Source organism: Pteronotus mesoamericanus, unplaced genomic scaffold (assembly GCF_021234165.1).
Source record: "Pteronotus mesoamericanus isolate MK-2021 breed Mesoamerican mustached bat unplaced genomic scaffold, CSHL_Meso_final contig_73, whole genome shotgun sequence".
Taxonomy (NCBI): Eukaryota; Metazoa; Chordata; class Mammalia; order Chiroptera; family Mormoopidae; genus Pteronotus; species Pteronotus mesoamericanus.
Window position 1 is genome coordinate 21,711,945 of NW_026555245.1, and position 22,457 is coordinate 21,734,401.

The 22,457-nt window shown below is 34.1% G+C and overlaps 1 protein-coding gene across 2 annotated transcripts in view; it reads left to right on the forward strand.

Annotated features, from left to right (window-relative positions):
- RIC1 (RIC1 homolog, RAB6A GEF complex partner 1) overlaps positions 1-22,457 on the forward strand; it is a 126,566-nt gene that overhangs the window by 40,376 nt on the left and 63,733 nt on the right. For both annotated transcript variants that reach the window (XM_054583099.1, XM_054583100.1), the window contains exons 2-3: positions 2,570-2,677; positions 20,066-20,145. In XM_054583099.1, the coding sequence (XP_054439074.1) occupies positions 2,570-2,677; positions 20,066-20,145 (188 nt within the window). The remainder of the gene's footprint in view (positions 1-2,569; positions 2,678-20,065; positions 20,146-22,457) is intronic.

The following is a 22,457-nucleotide window of genomic DNA, read 5'->3' on the forward strand; positions in this document are numbered from 1 at the left end:
ATACAAGACATGATGGTGGAGTAATTCTCACTCAGCCAGCTGAAGGGAAGGACCCACCAAAGAATAACCCAACAACAATCAAAACCAACCAAATCCAGAGAGCCAAAACAAATGGCATAAAGGGCATCCCAAGAGCATCCATTCAGGAGATCAGGGAGACTGCACACTGAATCCCACAGGTCTCCTACCATAGAAGGTCACAGCACAAAGACAGGGAGTTAAAGCAAATCAATCTAAGAAGCAGAAATAAACAAGAAGTGTACCTAAAGTGGGGAAAGAAATAAAAATAAAAACCAAACTACTCAAACAAGAAGAATAGAGACAGAATCACGCATACAGGGAGCATTTTGATGGTTGCAGGATGGAAGAGGGTGTAGGGGAATGGGTGAAGACGTGAAGGGATTAAGAAGTAGAAATAGGTAGTTACAGAATAGGCATGGGAATGTAAAGTACAGTATAAGAAATGGAGTAGCAAAAGAACTTAAACGCATGACCCATGGACATAAACAGTGGTGGGGAGATTGCCTGAGGGAGTGGGGGGGTGCTGGATGGGAGAGGTCTAAGGGGGAAAAATCAGGACAACTGTACTAGCATAATCAATAAAATATAATTAAACAGCATGTATATATAGAAAGAAATATGAAAAAGTGTATGTGTATGTATGGGTTAGTATAGGTACATATGTTTCCCAGTGTTTTCTGAGAGGACCAAAAACTACAAGTAGAGATACCACTTTAGCAAGAGTTTTATTTCGAGATCTTGTTTTCTAAACAATTCTCCAATAAAAAGAAACTAGAGTCACTGGAAAAACGGCTGATTCTAGGGCAAGGGCAGAGAAAGTACAAGATGCCCTTGTGGAAGCCTCTTCTGTGCCCAAAGGTAGATGTCCCTTATTCCAACACCATTTGTTGAAAAGACCATCTAATCTCTATTGTGTTGCCTTTATTCCTTTATTAAAGGCCAGTTGACGGTATTTATGTGGGTGTATTTCTGGGCTCTCTATCCTGTTCCATTGATGTGTCTTCTTTTTCTTTCTTTTCTTTCTTCTTCTTCTTCTTCTTTTTTTTTTTTTTTGCTAATACCACTTTGTCTTCATCACTATATCTTTAGAGTAAGTCTTGAAGTTGGATAATATCAGTGTTCCAACTTAGTTTTTCGCCTTCAATATTGAATTGGCCATTCTGTCCAATTTTGCTTCTCCATATAAACTTTAGAATCAGTCTGCTGATACCTCTAAAATAACTCTCTGTGATTTTGTTTGGGATTGTGTTGACTCTAGATTAAGCTGAGAAGAACTGATCTCTTGACAATGTTGAGTCTTCCTATCCATGAACTTGGACTATATTTCCATTTATTTAGTTCTTTTTTTTATTTTGTTCATCAAAATTTAGTAGTTTTCCTCATCTTGTACATACTTTCTTAGATTTATACCTAAATATTTTTTGTTGCTAATGCAAATGATATTGTGCTTTTAATGTCAAATTCCACTTGTTCATTGCTGTTAAGTAGGAAAGCAATTGATTTTTATATATTAACATTGTATCCTGCAACCTTGCTATAATCACCTATTATTTCCACAAGTTATTTTCATTGTTGGTTCTTTCGCATCTTCTACATAGGCAGTCATGTCATCTATGCACAAAGACAGTTTTCTTTATTTCTTCCCAATGTGTATTTGTTTTATTTCCTTTTTTGGGTCTTATTGCATTAACAAGCATTTCCAGTGTGGTTTGGAAAAGGAGTAGTGAGAGGAGATGTTCTTAACTCGTTTGTGATTTTAGCAGAGAAGCTAGTTTCTTACCAGTGAATATGAGGTTAACTGTAGGTTATTTGTAGATGTTATTTGTAAAGTTGAAGAAGTTCCCCTTTACTCCTAGTTGTTGAGAGTTTTTATCATGAAAGAGTATTGGATTTTGTCAAACTAATTTTCTGTATCGATAGCATCATGTGATTTTTCTTATTTATTCTGTTGATGTGATGGATTACATTAATTGATGCTCGAATGTTGATCCAGCCTTGCATACCTGGAATAAATCCCACTTGTTCGTATTATAAATCTTTTTATGCATATTGTTGGATTCAATTTGCTAATATTTTGTTGAAAAATTTTGTGGATATGTTCATGGGTGGCACTGGACTGTTTTACTCTTTTGTAATACGTTTGTCTTGTTGCAGTATTAGGGCAGTGCTGTCCTCATAGAGTTAGGAAGTGTTCTCTCTCTGCTTTATTCTCCTGGAAGATACTGTAGAGAATTTGTTTGTTAAATTTCTTCCTTAAATATGTGGTAGAATTCACCAGTTAACATATTAAGGCCTTTTTTTTTTTCTGTTTTTCGATCGTTATTATTGATTCAATTTCTTTAATAGATAAAGGCCTATTCACATTATCTGTTTGTTTTTAGTTGATTTGCTTGGATAATTTAAGTTAATGATTTAATATTAGATCGTTACATTTTATTATACTTTTAGAGTCGTTAAAATACTTTGAGTACTCCATGCTAAATTATCTTAAATTTGTTTGTGTGTCTTCTTATGAGGCATTAATACAAACACAACTGTTTTTTTCCAGCCTAGTGTGTTAATTGTAACCTACAAGGAACCTGCAAAATCATCTTCTCAGTTTGGATCCTACAAACAAGCTGAATGGAGGCCAGACAGTACAATGATAGCTGTGTCAGTAAGTAGATTTTTCTTATGAAATCATTATATTGCATTAAAACTTGATTTTCTTAGGTGACTTCTTTTCAGGCGTTCAAACCCACTAGCATTTACCTCCTGTGATTAAAAATTGCTGAACCAAATGTTCTATTCAGGTTATTTTTACTATATCTTTTTTCTTGATTCTGCTACTTCTTCCACTTCTAAAGGTAGTGCCTATATCCTTTTCTGTTTATTCTTCTCACTTTCCTGTTTTGTCCTTGAAATCTATGTAATCCAGATTTTTAAAGCTCTCCTCTATATTCAAACAGTACTTGTCAATTTGTACAAGTCCTGCCCTCCATTCCCAAGGACATCTCACAAAAATTATAAACTTTGTGTTTATGTCATACTAAATTCTCATCTGCATTTGGATCTATTTCTACTTTTTTTTGTTGTTGTTGTTCCCTTAATGTTCTTATGTCTGGTTAATTTTACCTTTTCAATTTATGTTTTGCCACTGTCATCTTTTAACTGTTGTCATTAACTAATTTTAGTAAACATTGTATATATGGTTTAACATTTAGTGAGCACCTCTTATATAACTACTTCTATCACTATAACTAGTTTATGTGGATCATTTCATTTAATCTTTAAGTCAATACTTTGAAGTAGATACAATTATCCTTCATAGTAGATAAGTATTTTGAGACTGAGAAAATAAGTTTTATCCAAAGTTAAACAGATAGTGTATATTAAAGAGAAGGAATTTAATCCCAGGTACTCAGATTCCATTTACTGTACTCTTAACAACTACACTAATTTATCTGTTATCTGTCCTTTTCTAGTTCATACAATATAATGCAGACTGGATTAATCATCTGAAAATGATCAACATGGTCAAATATATTACGTAGTTTCTCTTCCCACAGTAGGGGTCTTGCAGACTACCAGCTACACACCAGATCTACCCTGCTGCTTGTTTGTGTATGAACCATGAGCTAAGAATAGTTTTATGTATTTAAATGATTGAAAAAATCAAAGAGGGATAATATATTTGGCAATTGAGAATTACATGAAATGTAAATTTCATTGTTTATAAATAACATTTCTCAGAGCATGAAAATGCTGATTTATTTACATATTGTCTATGGCTGCTTTTAAGCCGCAACGGCTGACTTGAGTAGTCCTGACAGTGATACTAACACTTCCACACTCTCTTTCCTGCTCAGTACCGTATAAGCTCAGTGTTTCAGGTGCCCTGCATATCTTCATATTGTGATATTTTATATTATTTTTATTAGTAGTGCATACTTACTATGTCACAGAAGGGAAAAATAGATTTTGGTGTGTGGATTATTCTAATATTGAATTAGATGGCAAAAAATTTTGTTACACAGTGACACTATAGTGAAGCCAAAAGAATATAGTTGACGTTAATCCAACCTAGTACTTAGTTAAGTATTAATCACAGTATTTCCAACTCACAGAAATTAAGTTAGAAAAATTAGAAATTTTAAAAGGAAATGTATCATTGTACCAGAAGTTCTTCACAGAAATGAAAAGTACAACCAAAGTAAGTTTGCTTGGTTCGTGATGAAGTGACAAATGTCACAGTACTGCTCAGCTTTTGATTTAAAGAATCAGTGCAGATTGTGAAATGAGAATTACTTCTTATGAATATAGCATGGGTAAAAGAACGTCAGGTGTAAAGATTTTCAAAAAAGCTGAGAAAACACTAATTCAGTACCACCTGAAGTAGAATCCATCCACTAAGGTGTGTTTTAACTGATAATAGTAAAAATACGTGTGGACCAGAAAAAGGCTTATTTATTATTTAGTTGGACAAATGTACAAAGTTTGTGCACATGTAAGTATTTAAAGTCTGTGGTTACTTTGAGTTCTTGTCAGAAATAGAAGCTGCGAATCCTGACTTGCTCAACGCTATAGCTGTCCATTGTAAAGGTTTATTGTAAATTTTTTGAGCTCAGGGGCTGAGATAGAATATTTTTTTAACTTGAAGAACCACCTGCAGACACATAGCAGACACTGAATGACTTTGGAAGATAACTTTGTATGCATACTTGGTAATGTTGCCTAATGACTTCAGTCAAAAACTACAAAACAGTGCTTATATGTGAAATGTATATATGGTGAAGTCATTTGGTGACAACTAATGTTTAAATCACAAGTTAATGTCAGACTGCTTTTCATACTTCCACTGTTTTCAAAAGTTAAGACAAAAGAAGTAAGATTTCTATTTCCAACAAAAATTAGTGGTACATAAATTTTCTGAGCCAAACTATACCATTTTTAGACCTTGGTGCAGTGGCAAAGGAAATTTCCAAATTTCAAAATCCATTTAATTATAAAAATGAGGAGCATTCCACCTAACCTTTAATTGGAAGTAATTAATTTACAATATAAGGACATGTTAAAAGGCAGACATCAAAAGAAGAGTCAAGTAGACTTCTATAATCGCCTACCAAGTGCTGCATATAGTCACTTAAAATTATATTCTCATGGACTGATACAAGTATTTGACAGTACTTGTGAGAAAAGACATTTTCAAATATGACATGTAAAATCTCATTATAGTCCCACATTAAAGAGAAGAAAGTTTGCAATCTATTCCCAATCAAAGATAGGGAACACTGACTTTAAACCCCAATTAAGCAAAAATGCTATCCCCTTAAAAATGAATTTCATTCTCTTCTTTGGATGTGTATTACAAAAAAATTTGTACTCAATTTTCATAATGATTATATTTAGAATTTTGTAGCAATAAAATCTATGAAAATTTGTTTTCCCTCTCTATTCTTTTTTTTTTTTTTTTTTATTGATTTTAGAGAGGGGAAGTAGGGGAGAGAGAACCATCAGTTTGTTGTTTCACTTACGCGTTCATTGGTTGGTTCTTATATGTCCCCTCACCAGGAATTGAACCACAACCTTGGCGTATGGGGACAACACTCTAACCAGCTAAGCTACCTGGCCAGGGCCTTAATTATTTCTTTTTATTTTTCTGTATTTCTGATACTTTGACATCTTGGAGACTTGCTGACCCTGAAGAGACTGTGACTCCCAGGGCTAGCCAATTCCTACAGATATTAAAGGACTCATCTGTTGGTGTATCTTTTATAAACAAACCAACCAATTCACAGCATATACCCCCAGCCACCTACTTTATGGGGAGCTCTTTCACCTTGGGCCACTCTTTCCCTTCCCAAATAACCCTAGGGTCAGGTACCAGGTAGTTAGAGAGAGCCTCTACACCCTCAGTAAAGGGGAGGCAGCCCATTAACTTTCTTTTTAGAGCAGAAGTAATTTCACATTAATTTATTAAACTTTTACACTTTACTAAATATTTAGAAAGCAAAGAAGGTAACTCAGCTGATGTGGCTCAGTTGGTTGGAGTGTCATTCAATAACCAAAATGTTGTAGGTTTGATTACCTACCAGGGCACATAATTAGGTTGCAGGATCGATCCCCATCTGGGTGTGTACAGGAGGCAACCAATCACTGCTTCTCTCTTTCATCGATTTTTCTCTCTGTCCCTTCCCCTCTCTCTAAAAGCAGTGAAAAAAATGTCCTTGGGTGAGGACTGGGGGGAGAAAAACAAGAAAAGAAAAAAGAAAGAAAACGATGTTAGAAGTAATTATTTCTGTCCTCAGATTGGGGAGAGATAAAAATGCACATGTGAGAGAATAAAAACAGTTTACTATTTTTGGCTATTGAAAATCTGACTTTTATTTCACTTGGTTAATGCTTATGTCTTTTTCTGAAACCTTGTGAAGATGTCATGATGAATTTAATTTTAACTACTGGAGCCTGGCTCATATTAAATATACTGAGCAAATGCTGATGGAATTCAAGTTAATTCATCTGTATTTGTATAATTTAAAACATGAATTAATGTTTTAGCTGATAGGAAATTTTTTTTATCCTTACCCGAGGACATTTTCTCATTGCATTTAGAGAGAGAGGAAGGAGGGGTGTGGAGAGGAAGAAAGGAGAGGGAGGGAGAAAAGAAAGACAGAAGCATCGATGTGAAAGAGAAACATCGATTGGTTGCTTTCTTGTACGCTCCCCAACCAGGAATCAAATCTGCAACCTGGTTAATCTGCTTTGACCAGGACTTCAGCCCTGCAACGTTTTGGTTTATGGGACAGTGCTCCAACCAACTGAGCCAACCAGCCAGGACATGCATTTTAATAATGAATAGTATCATAAGTGGACTTTATGAAAAAGACTTTTTTAAAAGTTTTACATTCACAGCAAAATTGAGGGGAAGGTACAGAAATTTTCCTTATGCTCCCTTTTCCAGCACATGCATAACCTTCCCCATTATCAACATTCCCACCAGAGTAGTACATTTATTACAGTTGATGAATATAACCCCCAAGTCCTCTGTGCTTCTCCTATTTATCTGTTCATCTCTCATAACCCCTGACAAGCAATCATCTTTTTTATTGTCTTCATAGTTTTACTTTTTCCAGAATATCATATAATTGGAACTATATATTATGTAGCCTTTTGAGATTGGCTTCTTTCATTTAGTATTTAAAGTTCATCCGTGTCTTTACATGGCTTGATAGCTCACTCTTTAGCACTGAATAATATTCCATTGTCTGGATATACTGAAGTTTTTTGGTGCATTGCCCTGTGGAAAAACGTTAGTTTTGGCTTCCAAGTTTTGACAGTTGCGTTAAAGCTGCTATAAACTTTTGTGTGCATGTTTTTGTGTGGACATGTTTTCAATCCTTTTGGCTACAACAAATAAGCATGATTGCTGGGTCGTATGTTAAGACTATGCATAGTTTTGAAAGAAACCGCCAAACTCTTCTAAAGTGGCTGTACCATTTTGTACATCAGCAATGAATGAGAGTTTCTGTTGCTCCACATCTTCGGCAATATTTGGTGTTGTCACTGGTTGGGTTTGGCCATTCTGGTAAGTTTAGGGTGGTATCTCATTTTTTTTTTAATTTGCATATTCCTGATGGCATATAGTGTGGAACATTTTTCATATGCTTTGTGCCATTTGTATATCTTTGATGAGGTATTTGTTAAGGTCTTTCGCCCATTTGTTTTAATTTTTAATTTTATTTTAATTATTTTTTTTATTGTTCAGGTGCATTTATCTTCGTTTTCCCATCACCACTTTCCCTGGCCCCACTCACCCCTGCCTCCCACCCTCAATCCCCCCACTTTGGCTTTGTCCATGTTCCTTTTTTTTATACATGTTCCTTGACTTGACCCTTTCCTTTCTTTTCCCCGTTATCCCACTTCCTCCTCCCCCTCATTACTATTGGTTTGTTTTTTTGTTTCAATGCTGCTGGTTATATTTTGCTTGCTTGTTTGTTTTGTTGATTAGGTTCCACTAATAGGTGAGATCTTATGGTATTTGTCTTTCACCACCTGGTTTGTTTTGCTTAGCATAATGCTGTCCAGTTCCCTGCATGCTGTTGCAGAGGGTAGTAGCTCGCTCTTTCTGCTGCGTAGTATGCCATTGTGTAAATGTACTATAGTTTCTTGATCCATTCATTCATTGATGGGCACTTAGGTTGCTTCCAGCAATTGGTTATTGTACATTGTGCTGCTATGAACATTGGGATGCATAGGTTCTTTTGAGTTGGTGTTTTGGGATTCTTAGGGAATAATCCCAGCAGTGGAATTGCTGAGTCAAAAGGCAGTTAGTTCCATTTTTAGCTTTTTGAGGAAATTCCAAACTGTTTCCCACAGTGGCTGCACTAGTCTGCATTCCCACCAGCAGCACACTAGGGTTCCCTTTTTTCCACAACCTCATCAGCACTTGTTGTTTGTTGATTTGTTTATGATGGCCATTCTGACCAGTGTGAAGTGGTATCTCAATGTGGTTTTAATTTAAATTCTCTGATGGCTAGTGATGATGAGCATCCTTTCATATGTCTCTGGGCCCTATGTATGTCCTCCTTGGAGATGTGTCTGTTCAGGTCCATTGCCCATTTCTTAATTGGATTGTTTGTCTTCCTGGAGTGGAGTCATGTGAGTTCTTTATATATTTTGGAGATCAAACCCTTGTCCAAGGTATCTTTGGCAAATATATTTTCCCATGTGGTTGGTTCCCTTTTCATTTTGCTGATGTTTTCTTTAACTGTGTTGAAGCATCTTATTTTGATGAAGTCCCGTTTGTTTATTCTTGCCTTTATGTTCCTTGCTCTATGGGATATATTGGTGAAAATACTGCTGCGTGGGATATCTTAGAGTTTCCTGCCCATGCTTTTCCCTAGGACTTTTGTGGTGTCATGACTTATATTTAAGTCTTTTATCTTTTTGAGTTTATTTTTCTGCATGGTATAAGTTGGTGGTCAAGTTTCATTTTTTTTGCAAGTAACTGTCCAGCTCTCCCAACACCATTTGTTGAAGAGGCTATTTTTATTCCATTTTATGCTTCTGTCCCCTTTGTCAAATATTAATTGGCCATAGAGACACGGGTTAATTTCTGAGCTCTCTGTTCTGTTCCATTGATTTATGTCTCCTTATGCCAGTACCAGACTGTTTTGATTACAGTGGCTTTATAATATAGTTTGATGTCAGGTATTGTGATCCCTCCTACTTTGTTCTTCTTTCTCAAAATTGCTGCAGCTATTCGGGGTCATTTATGGTTCTATTACATTTTTGAAATGTTTGTTATATATGTGTGAAATATATCATTGGTATTTTAATAGGGATTGCATTGAATCTATCAATTGCTTTGGGTAGTGTGGACATTCTGATGATGCCAATTCTTCCAATTCATGAACACGGTATATGTTTCCATTTATTTGTGTCTTCCTTAACTTCTTTCTTCAGTGTTATATAAGTTTCTGAATACAGGTCTTTTACCTCCTTGATTAAATTTATTCGTAGGTAGTTTATTTTTCTTGTTGCTGTAGGAAATGGGATTTTTTTCCCCTGACTTCTGATCCTGATATTTTATTGTCGGTGTACAAAAATGCCTTCTATTTCTGAATATTGAGTTTGTATCCCTCTGTTTTGCCAAATTCACTTATTTGATTGAGTAGTTTTTGGTGGATCCTGTTATCCACCAAACTGTACATAGGGTTTTCTATGTACACTATCATGTTATCTGCAAACAATAACAGTTTTACTTCCTCCTTTCCAGTTTGGATGCCTTTTATTTCTTTTTTTTCCTGATCGCTGTGGCTAGGACTTCCAATACTGTGTTGAATAGAAGTGGTGAAAGCAGACAACCTTGTCTTGTTCCCCATCTTAGTGGGAAAGCTTTTAGTTTTTTTCCCATTGAGTATGATGTTGGCTGTAGGTTTTTCATATATGGCCTTTATTATGTTAGGGTATGCCCCCTTACTCCCACTTCGCTGAGTGTTTTTATCATAAAGGGATGCTCTACCTTATCAAATGCCTTTTCTACATCTATTGAAAAAGTCATGTGATTTTTGTCTTTCCTTTTGTTTATGTGATGTATTACATTTATTGATTTGTGAATATTGGACCATCCTTGCATCCCTGGAATGAATCCCAGTTGATCATGGTGGATGATCTTTTTAATCTGTTGCTGGATGAGGTTTGCCAATATTTTGTTGAGGATTTTAGAGTCTGTGTTCATCAGCGATATTGGCCTGTAGTTTTCTTTTTTTGTTGTGTCTACCTGCTTTTGGAATTAAGATGACGCTGGCCTCATAAAAAGAGTTTGGGAGTGTTCCCTCTTCTTGGATTTTTTGGAATAGTCTGAGAAGGACAGGGGTTAGCTCTTCCTTAAATGTTTTGTAAAATTCTGCGAAACTGTCTGGTCCAGGGCTTTTGTGTGCCAGGAGTTTTTTGATTACTGCTTCAGTTTCCCCAGCTGTTATCAGTCTGTTCAGGCTTTCTGCTGTTTTTTCAGCTGTGTTGAAAGGTTATATTTTTCTAAAAATTTGTCCATTTCACCCAGGTTTTTAAATTTCTTGGCATATCATTGTTCAAAGTAATTCTTTACAGTTCTTTGTATTTCCGTGGTATCAGTTGTAATTTCTCCTCTTTCTTTCATTTCTGATATTATTTGGGTTCTCTTCCTTTTTTCATTGATGATTCTGCTGAAAAGACTTGTCTGTTTTGTTTATCTTTTCAGAGAACCAGCACCTGGATTGGTTGATCCTTGGAATTGTTCTTTTAGTCTATCTATCTTTCAGTTCTGCTCTGATCTTGATTATTTCCTTCCTTCTACTTGCTCTGGACTTTGTTTGTTTGTTGTTTCTCCAGTTCTTGAAACTGTAGGCTTAGGTCGTTCATTTGAAATCTTTCTATCTTTTTTAGGTAGGCCTGTATTGCTATGAACTTCCCTCTCCGGATTGCCTTCATTGTGTCCAATAGGTTTTGGACTGTTGTGTGTTCATTTGTTTCCAGAAACTTTTTGATTTCTTCTTTCATCTCATTATTGACCCATTCATTGTTTAATAGCATGCTGTTCAGTCCCCACGAGTTTGAATGTTTTTGAGTTTTTTTTTCTTGAGGTTGGTTTCTAGTTTCAACCCTTGTGGTCCAAGAAAATGCTTGTTATGATTTCAGTTTTCTTGAATTTGTTGAGGCTTGTTTTGTGTCCTGTCATGTGGCCTATTTTTGAAAATGTACCATGTGCATTTCAAAAGAATCTGTATTTTGCTTCTTTGGGATTATATAACATATATACATATATAATAAAATAAATCATAAAATAAAATAAAATTTTATTTTTTATATATATATATATATATAAAAATAAAAATGTCAGTTAAGTACATTTGATCTAATGCATTGTTCAGTTCCACAGTATCCTTGTTGATAATTTTGTTTGGAAGATCTATCCACTTTTGACAGTGGAGTGTTAAAGTCCCCTACTATCAGTGTGTTACTGTCTATATCTTTCTTGAAGTCCTCCAAGATTTTCCTTATATATTTAGGCGCCCCTATGTTGGGTGCATATAGGTTTACAATGTTTATGTCTTCTTGATGGATTCTTGCTTTGAGTATTGTGAAGTGTTGTTCTTGTTCTCTTTTTATGGCCTTTATTTTAAAATCTATTTTGTCTGATAGAAGTATTGCTATCCTGGCTCTATTTTTCCTGTCCATTTGCTTGGAATATTTTTTTCCATCCCTTTACTTTCAGTCTGTGTAGGTCCTTTGTTCTGAGGTGGGTCTCTTGCAGACAGCATGTTTGTGGGTCACGTTTTCTAATCCATTCAGCTACCCTATGTCTTTTGATTGGAGCATTTAATCCAGTAACATTTAAAGTTATTATTGATAGGTACTTACTCATTCTTTCTCTTTGTACCTCTATTCCTCTCTTTCTCACTCTTTTTCTTCATGTTCTTATAAAGCGGTCCCTTTAGCATATCTGGCAGTGCTGGTTTGGTGGAAGTGTATTATTTTAGCCTTCTTTTGTCTGGGAAATTCATTATTTCATTTTCCATGTTAATTGAGAGCCTTGCTGGGTAGAGCAGTCTTCGTTGCAGTCAGTCCTTTGCTTTTCATGACTTGGAATATTTCTTGCCATTCCCTTCTGGCATGTAGTGTTTCTGTGGAGAAGTCAGCTGCTAGTCATGTTGGGGCTCCACTGTACGTTACTACCTGTTTCTCCCTTGCTGCCTTTAAGATTCTCTCTTTGTTTTTGATATTTGCCATTTTAATTATGCTGTGTCTTGGAGGAGGTATGGCCTATTTTTTTAATTGGGTTTTTTTCCCTTATTGTTGAATTTTAAGAGAGTTCTTTGTTTATTTCGGATAGCAGTCCTATATCAGATAAGTATTTCGCATTTTTTTTCTTCCAGTCTATGATTTATCTTTTCATACTTTTGCTGTATTTTTAGAGAGAAGTTTTTTGGCTTATCAGTTCTTTCATGAACCATCCTTTGATGTTATATCTAAAAGTCTTTGCCAGACCCAGGATCATCTGTATTTACTCTTATGTAATCTTCTAGGAGATTTAAGGTTATGAGAATTGGATTTTTAAAAGTTTTTATTTTTGAGTTACAAGGGTAATACATGTTTGAAGGAAGCCTGAGGAACCTAGAGGAAAAAAATTTAGCAATAATTACACCATTCACAGAAAATAATTAATTTTTATTTATGTCTGTATGTATTTTTAATGGGTAATTGCAGATGCTACTATACTTAATAGCACATGGATTTTGAAAAGCTACATAAGTCTTGTTGTTTTTAAATCCAAAGTGATATTATTATAACTGACTAGTAATGTCACTTGTTGGTATGGAACAGATTTGATAAACCTGTGAGCTTTATAAGTAGAAGATTATCTGAAACATAATTTTTTTTCTTTATAGAAAGCTATCATAAAATTTCATAATCTGCTTTTTTGACATATTATGAACATTGTCTAACTAGCATTTTTGTGTCACTTGATTTTGATTGTCTGCATAGGATTATTTTTTAAATTATATTTTATTGATTACGCTATTACAGTTGTCTTGATTTTTCCCCTTTCGCCCCCCTCCACCTAGTGCCCCCGTACTCCTTCAGACAGTTCCCGCACTGTTGTTCATGTCCATGGATCATGCATGTAAGTTCTTTGGTTTCTCCATTTCCTGTACTGCTCTTTACATCTCCATGGCTATTCTGAAACTGCCTTTTTGTACTTCTTAATCCCCTCACCTTTTCACCCATTCTCCTCCTCCCTCCTCCCATCTGGCAATCTTCTGGTAACTAACTTATTTTCTCTTGTTTTTAAGAGTCTCTCTTTATCTTTAACCTTTGGCCTTTTAATAATGATGTGTCTTTGAGTGGGCCTGTTTGCATCCATCATAATTGGGGCTCTCTGCGCTTCCTGGACTTGCATGTCTATTTCCTTCACCAAATTAGGGAAGGATTCTTTCACCCTTTTTTCAGGTAGATTTCCAATTTCTTGCTCTTTCTCTTCTCCTTCTGGCACCCCTGTGAGGTCAATGTTGGACCTCTTAAAGTTGTCCCAGAGGCTGTTTAGAGGCTCTCTGTAGAAAATAAATTTAAAAAAATTAATTCTTCATTAAAATACTTTAAAAGTAGGTAATTTTATTATTTCTATCACACAGTTGAGGAAAGGTGGTAGAGAGGTTAAAATAACCTGCCGTTAATTACATAGCTCCTATATACCTAAGGTTACAATGCTGATAATGGAAGTCTAACCCATAAAGCCTGGTTCTAGAGTTCCAAAGGCTTAGTATTCTGCTTTACTGCCTGTTATTGTTAGCAAGGTTGTTTAATTTTACTAGCTATTGTAGAATAAAGCTGAACCTAGGAAATGCTTTGAGACTTGATTTTATAAAAAGTCATTGATGGTTTGTGTTGACAAGGATATACAACTATATGACCTCTAGCAACAGAGCATGATTCTGCAAATTATTGTCATGTCAGAGCAGCTATCCCTCATGTAATTTTCTTACTCCCTGACTTCTCCCACCCAAGCATCATCATTGTGTGCTCTGACATGTCAGTTATATCCAAAATTCTATTTCTGTATCACCAACAGAACCACAGCCACCTCTTTATCAACTTATACCTTAAAAAGAAATTTCACTGACACTGTTTTTTAAGGAGGTGTGGAAAGATCTTTTACCATTTTAAGAATTGGTTCATAGTGTTTGGGAGAGTGTTTTCTCTGAATATCAGACATAGAATATCATAATTATCCCTAAAGTTTTTCTAAATTTTAGACAATTAATAGATATTCAGGGACAAGGCGCACTGAAATCAATGTTAAGTACTGTCTCATTTCCAGGACTCTATCTGATAAATAGTAGCACCAATGTATTTAGGTATATATGTTTAAGTATTTTTATTGTAACCTTCCTTATAAAAGGAAAAAACTTTAGAGTCTTTTGATTCTGCATTCCCATTTAGTCAATAATATGTTACTAAGTCCTGTCTCTAGTTTACTGTCATCCTCTTTATTCTCATTGCCATGACCTTAGTATAGGCCTTTTAATATTTTGTCTAGATTGCCTAGATTACAAAACTTTTAGCTAGTTTTTTTTTCCACTCGAAATGCATCTTAATTATGCATAGCTAAGTCACAGCTCTTATATTAGTATTATTTTCAAACCTTTCATTGGCTTGCCATTGCATACAAAATGTGTTCCAACTGCTTAGCATAGTATTCAGAATCAGAGTCTCCTGTGAACCGTCCCCAACCCATCATTCCCACTCTATTTCCCACTGCTACTTTTAATATTCCCCTTCACACCTAGCTAAATGGAAGTATAGTCTGTTCTGCTGAAACCTGAGGGTTATTGTAACATGAATTAGAACATAATTTATTTGGGAATAAGGGAAAGATTTCAGTTTAATTTAGAATTCATGTTGTTTAATTATGATTGTTTTTTTCTCCCAGCATGTTAATGTATAGAGCCACCAAATAGGAGCTGAGAACAGAGTATTCTAATGAAGTGGAATATAGCAAGTTGCAGAGCCGTATAGTACTGTACACAGTACCCATTCATCTCTTTTTAGTTTTTCTTACATCTTGGTGTGACAAAACTCTGTTTTAGAAGTGATTATTGTATGATTCTCCAGGATCTCTTTGGACTTTGCTCTTTTCTCCATAACTCGGCATCTTTAAACTTTCCTTAAATTATACTATTTTTGTTAGGATTGTTATTTTTCACATTTATTATTTATTGAACCATTACCTTCAAATCGTAGTTAAGGACTCGGAAAAACCCACTTGTTTGCTCTCATCCTGTGATTTCCTCTGGGTTTGGCTAAGCAGTTCTCCTGGTCTCACTGAAGTGGCTAGTCATTTGACATCTCTGGTGCTTGATGATCCCTGATGCCCTCAGTCACATTATTGGGTAGTTGGCTGGAACTGTCCACTCTGGGTTTGTGTGTGACCTCTTATTCTCCAGTAGGCTAGATGAGACTTTGTTATATAGTGGTAGAAGCTTGTCAAGGGAGCAGTAGTTTCCACTACAAATCTAACCATCACTTTCATTTTTTTTCCTAAATAGCTTTATTGAAGTATAGTTGATGTACCAAAAAACTGCACATACTTGAAGTGTACCATTTAATAAGTTTTAAAACCATTGCTACAATCAAGATAGTGAACTCATCCATCATCCCCATGAGTTTCCTCATACCCTTTTGTAATTTTTCCTGCTATGATCCATCTCTTTCCAAAACCAACCACTGGTTTGCTGTCACTACAGATTGGGTTGCATTTTCTAGAGTTTTATATAAATGGAATCACACAATAATCAGGGCTGTGCAACCTGTGGCCCATGGGCCATATGTGGTCCAGGGTGGCTATGAATGTGTCCTAACACAAAAACCGTAAATTCACTTAAAACATTATGAGATTTTTGTTTTTGTTTTTGTTAATATTTGTGTATTTAGTGTGTGGCCCAAGATAACTGTTCTTCTTCCAGTGTTTTCCAGAGATGCCAAAAGGTTGGACACCCCTGCAATATATACTCTTATTTTTTCTTGTTTCTTTCACTCAGCTTAATTATTTTGTTTCATGCATATTGTCAGAAATCAGAAGTTCATTTTGAGTAGCATTCCATCTTATGCTTAGACCAGTAGTGGTTTATCCATTCAATTATTTATGGTTATTTGAGTTGTTTCTAGTTTTGGACTAATCCAAAACTCCAATGGACATTGATGTACAAATCTCTGTATGGACATTTCCTTTTCTTTTGAGTGAATATTCCAGAATGGAACAACTAGATCATAAGATAGGTGCATATCTAACTTTTAAGGAAATACCATTTTTTTTTCAAAGTAGTTGTACCATTTTATATTTCTGCAAGCAGTGTATGAGAATTCTCCTTTGCCAATTTATGGTATGGTATGGTATTTCTTTTGAATTTTAACCATTCTATCAGTGTGTAGTGATATCTCATTATAGTTTTAATTTGCATTTCTCTAATGGCCATTGTTAACTTCTTTCATTTGTTTATTTGCTCATGTTCTGTGGTAAAGTCTCTGTTCAAATCATTTGCCCATTTTATTGTTTTCTTTGTTATTTTTTGGTTTCTGGAATCCCTAATATATTTTGGATGTAATTCCTTTATTACGTATATGCTTTACAAAAGAATTTCTCCTAATATGTGTGACTTTTATCTCTATTGGTCTCTTAACTCTAATTTTTGAATGAAGTACTTAATTTTGATGAAGTACAGTTCATCAGTTTATTCTCTCATGGTTCCTATTTTCTTCCTATGTTTTTTCCTAGAAGTTTTATTTTAGGTTTTATATTTACGCCTGTGATTCATTTTGAGCTGATTTTTGTATATGGTGCAAGGTATGGATCCAATTTCATTTTCTGCATCTTGACGTCCAGTTGTTTCAATATAGTTTGTTGAAGAGATGCAAAAGAATGCATTGTAGAAGGGATAACCATTTTCTTTTTTTAATTAGTGCTCTGGTATAAAATAATGTAATAGTATTAGGAATAATTTTTGATGAGTGTTCATGTCAAAAAATATTCATCACCTATTTTTGAGAGTATATGTGATTTACAACTGTTTTATCATCTCCCATTTAAATGTATTTATGTATGTGAATGTACAAAGTCTGAGAGATATAAAAATGTTAGATATTAACGGTATGATTGGGTGACTGATTTTATGTATTTGAACATGTATAATAAAGACATAAAACTAAAAACAGGGAACACCATTTACAAACCAGTAGAAAGAATCTAAAAGTGCTTGTTCATTATTTCTGCCTTATTTGAAGTTTGACATGACAGTATTTGGGATAGACGAGACATCTCCAAATCAAGTCCTTATCTTGTAAATTATTACAGAAATCTTTGTGATATGTTATTTAGATCATTGGAGCCAGATGCATAAATTTGTTCTGTTCAGCATAATAGAAAGGATCTATCCTAAGGAAAACTGCACTAAGAGTGGGAATTCTGAAGTATCTAGTGAATTCATGGGAGATAAAAGCACTGCATAACGAATGGTAGAGGGAGGTATTGGGATTGCTGCTTACAGGTTAGGCTTTAGTTATATTAAATAGTTGATTTGCCTCATGACAGGATTTAAAGTTTTCCTGTTTACAGAAAATTACTATTCATAGTATATGTGTCGTGCATCAATCATAAAATAATGTAATTTGGAGTAGTAAGGGGAAACTTCCCAAATGCCTAAATGAAGTAAAATGCAAACAGGCAATTAGTAGTAATATCATCAGCCACCACTACCACCTCCACATTTCAAACTCTTCTTTTTCAAAATGTGGAATTAGCTGAGGTAATTTGTATGTTTTTTTTAAATCTTCGTTACCAGATTTGCAATTGAAAAAAAGTAACGTTGAACTTTAATATTCATACCTCTCAAACTGAATTTTTGATGTTTTAAAATATTGTTTGTAGTTCTTTTTCTTATAAGTGACACTAATACAGACAAGTCTGTTCCACCCTCTAGTTAGGTAGTGATTTCCTCTTTTTATCACCTTTAAAGCTTTTGTCCATATGTATCTATGATCCTAAATCATGGAAATACAAAGGAAAGGCCATGAATACTTGTCATATAAGTTGCCTACAGAAATTTTTGGGCCTCCATGTTTAAAGCCATATCATCTAGTAGTGTGCCTTGGAGAAAGAAGAGAAATTAAAGATATAGGTTGATAACAGGAAAGAGAACTATGAGGTAGTTTATTTTACTTTTTCATTTAAATTAAAAAATTACTTTAGTTTTGGGGTATGTGTGGATAGTAGAGGAAGGTATTAGGACTGTTGCCTACACATTAAGCAATAACATGTTTATTTGCAGTATTTTGAGGTAGGAAGAGAAGGGCCATTATAGCACTGCACAATAACAGATTTGACGTAGTTAAAGAAAGATGCTAGTTTTTAAGGATGATTGTTTATTACCAAAATTTTTAAGATTGACATTTTCATAAACAGTCCTGTCTTAGAACAGTGATAAATGTCATTGAGATCTGGAAGTTATATACCATTTAATATACATGCAAAGCCACAGGAAGTAGTAGAGATGATACAGAATACCAGAATAGTAAATCAAGCCATTATTTGTAATTTCATCTAGTATATGCGTAAGCAGAATTCTGCAAAAGAAGCTATATTTTCCCTGGCATTATAGTCTTCTAAGTACTTGCCAAATTTCTGAGTATACTACTAGCATTTGATATTCTGAAATGTTGAACTTTTGACCTTGAATGACTGATACTTCAGACAACACTTGTATGTTATTCATGTAAGCACGAGACCATATTATCTTACTTTTCTAGCCTATATAAGATAACGGTGAAGTTTACAAATCTTAAAACAGTTGCTAATCTGTACAGGTGTCATAATGTTTGTAAAAGTTAATATGGTTTGATTGAATTCCTTTTCCTTTTGATTCCATATTTTCCACATTAGAAGAATATAAAATTGCACATGAGGAATTAGAATGATAATAGAATGGTAATCTTATTTTAAATAATTTTAGCTTTTTTTTCTTTTGTATCCCAATATGTTGAACTAGATTTAGAATACATTATGAAATAGTAAAGTTTATAGCTTTAAAAAAAAAGTGGCTAAAGAAATTAAATGTTTTCTCTGGCATTCCTTTAAGTAAAAAACAAAGTCAGTACTGGGAAGAAATTTGAAACCTTGAATAGTTTTTTTCAGTTATGTTTGGTTCTACTTTGAGCAAAAGCCCACCTGCTTCTAAAATGAAAGAATACAGTATTAGTATAAAGTAGTTTAGGGAAAGCATTTGCCACTTCACTCTGTTATGCCCAAATATGTTTGATTAGAAACAGCTATGTAAAGTATTTTCTATATTTATATAAATATAAAATGGTTTGAGTCTACAAGTCACAAATATGTGCTATGATCATATAATATCATTGTTTTAATACAGGTTATGTTTTTAAAACATTTTGTTAACTTAGAAAAATAAACTAATGTTCAAATTTTGGAAATTGAAGATTTTCTCTATTTTTCTTTTGTGTCATGGAGTATATTATATAGTAAGTCAGAGACCAGTTAAGTGATTTTTGAAATATTTAACTGTTATTCCTAAGTTGTACTGTACCAACTTTGAGTAAGGTTAACAATTTCGTCATACCGTTACTACTTAGTGGCATTGTTGTTTTAAAAATGTGGAAAAAATATTTGCCATATTATTGCAGAGTTCCAGAAGTTGTATATATTTTGCAAAATTGTCATCTATTATTCCATAATACAGTTATTTTAGAATATTAATGTCTATAGTATAATATGAACTGTTGATTCCAATGATGTGTATGAAATATTTTCATAAAAATTTTTTTCATGGGTTATTAAACAAGATGGGTTATTTTAAAACAAAGTCATTTTTAAAATTTGTACAGTTATGCTATAGCTTTTCAAAAGAGGGTTCTAAGGAATGAAGTGTTTCCAAAGTAAGAATATATAAAATTAAAATTTAAGGTTATAGTCATAGCCTTACACTTTAATTCACAGTAAATAAAATTTATCTTTCAGACGGCAAATGGCTACATCTTGTTTTTTCATATTACATCTACAAGAGGGGACAAGTATCTTTATGAACCAGTGTATCCCAAGTAAGTTTGTCTTTTGTTCTTTTAATATTTGATATACATACTTTGTATGTACAAAAACATTACAGTTCTGAGTTGTCTGAGGTGATTAAAATAAGCCAAGCAAGCATTTCCAAAATAGAGTTTCAAAATCAAGTCTTTGAATTGTCATTATGTGAATGAAGAATTCTGTTAGATAAACTTGGGAGTCTTGGATGAATGTACTATATCCCTTCTTGGACATTCAGATTACTACTAATGTGCTTCAGATCTAGCCATCTCCCATCCGCATCAAGGAGAGGCCAAGCTATCATGAGGGGGAAAGGTGAAACGTCTTAGTAAGCTGAAGCAGCATTTTCTTGTCTATTTTTTTGTATGTGGATAGAAAATAATTTGAGGGAACATGGACTTTTTTTGATCCTCACCCAAAGCTACTTCTTACTGATTTTAGAGAGGAACAGAGGGGGAGAGAGGCAGAGACATTGATTTCCAAGAAAAACATCGATCAGCTGCCTCCTGCTCATACCCTTACTGAGGATCGAAACCTGCAACCTTTCGGTGTGTGAGATGACGGTCCAACTTACTGAGCCACTGGGCCAGGGTCGAATGTGGACTTTTGATCTTTAAACTTTGTTGTTCTATATATTTGGCATTGTTTATTTTTTATTATATTTTTAACCATACTTTTGAAATGAAAGGACATTTTATTAGAAGAACTTTTGAAATAAAATAACATATAATTTTAAAGCCTAACATCTTTTGTTTAAAAAAAAAAAATCAGCCCTGGCTGGTGTGGCTCAGTGGATTGAGAACTGGCCTGCGAACGAAAGGGTGCGTAGTTCGATTCCCAGCCAGGGCACATACGTGCCTGGGTTGTGGGCCAGGTCCCCAGTAGTGGGTGCTCGGGAGGTGACCACACATTGATGTTTCTCTCCCTCTCTTTCTCCCTCCCTCTCCCTCTCTAAAAATAAATAAATAAAATCTTTTAAAAACATATAAAATAAAAGTCATTAAAGGATATGAAAATATAAATGACTATCATGTTTCTAAACAGTAGAAGACAGCCAGAGTTTATTATGTGTGTAAGAAATTAAAGGGAACATAGATTTCATTATATGAAAATTTAAATTTCTCAGAATTAACAGGAAAAAAAACAATATTAAAAGGGCAAGTAATAAACTGGGAAAAATTTTGCAGGAAATAGGACCAAGACTTACTATTTTTTTATAAAGGAGTCATATAAATTGCTAGGAAACAGTAACATTTCAAAAGATAAATAGGTAAAAGTCTCATAAGAAGAAATATAACCAACAAATACAAGAGAAGCCTTTGTTAATTAGTAACTCAAACTAAACATTAATAACTCAAAGCAAAACAATAAATATAATTTTTTAAAAAATCTACATAGTTTAGCATATAAAAATAGTTCTGAGGAAACTTCAAAATAGATACACTTCTTCTAGTAGATGTACACAAAGGTGGAATAATAGAGAACTGGTTTGTAAATCTGCTGTAGTATATTCTTAAATAATATGCATCATTAAATAAAATGTCTCAGGAAAATTTATAAACTTGTGAACCTGATCATATAATGCCTAGTGAAGAAACAAGTCACACAAAGTTATACGTGTCATACAACCACAGCTTTGTAAAACAAAACAACAAAAATCATCTAGAGAAAAAAGCTAGAACAATATATATTGTCATTGCTCCTGAATGATAGAATTGTAGTAATTTTTCAGCTTTTTTCAACTCTTGAAATTTCCAAAATTTTTTATATGAATGCATTATATTGGATTGGCCAAAAAATTATTTTAGTTTTTCTGTATGATGGCTCTAGTAGTGCTTAGCTGTCTTTAACTTCATTCTAAACAATTTTATTAGATTGTATTGTGACAGCTGGCATATCAGTGTGCATTTAAAAACAACTTATTAAAATTGGTGAATTTCTGTACAGCCATTTTAATATTGAAGATGGAAGAAAATATGCAACATTTTTAGCCCATTATACTTTATTATTTCAAGAAAGATAAAAACACAATTGAAACGCAGAAAAAGATTTGTGCAGTGTATGGAGAAGGTTCTGTGACTGATCAAACGTGTCAAAAGTGGTTTGCGAAGGTTCTTGGTGCTGTTGATTGACATTTTGGCCAAATAATTCTGTGCTGTGAGGCTGTCTTTAATTGAAAGATGTTTAGCAGCACCCTTGGCCTCTACCCACTAGAAGCCAATAGCAGGAGATAGCCAACACAATCAAAATATCCAAATCAGTAAAGTTATTGGTGAAAATGAAGAATATGTCTATTTATGGAAAAAACTAAACATGCTTTTTGGCC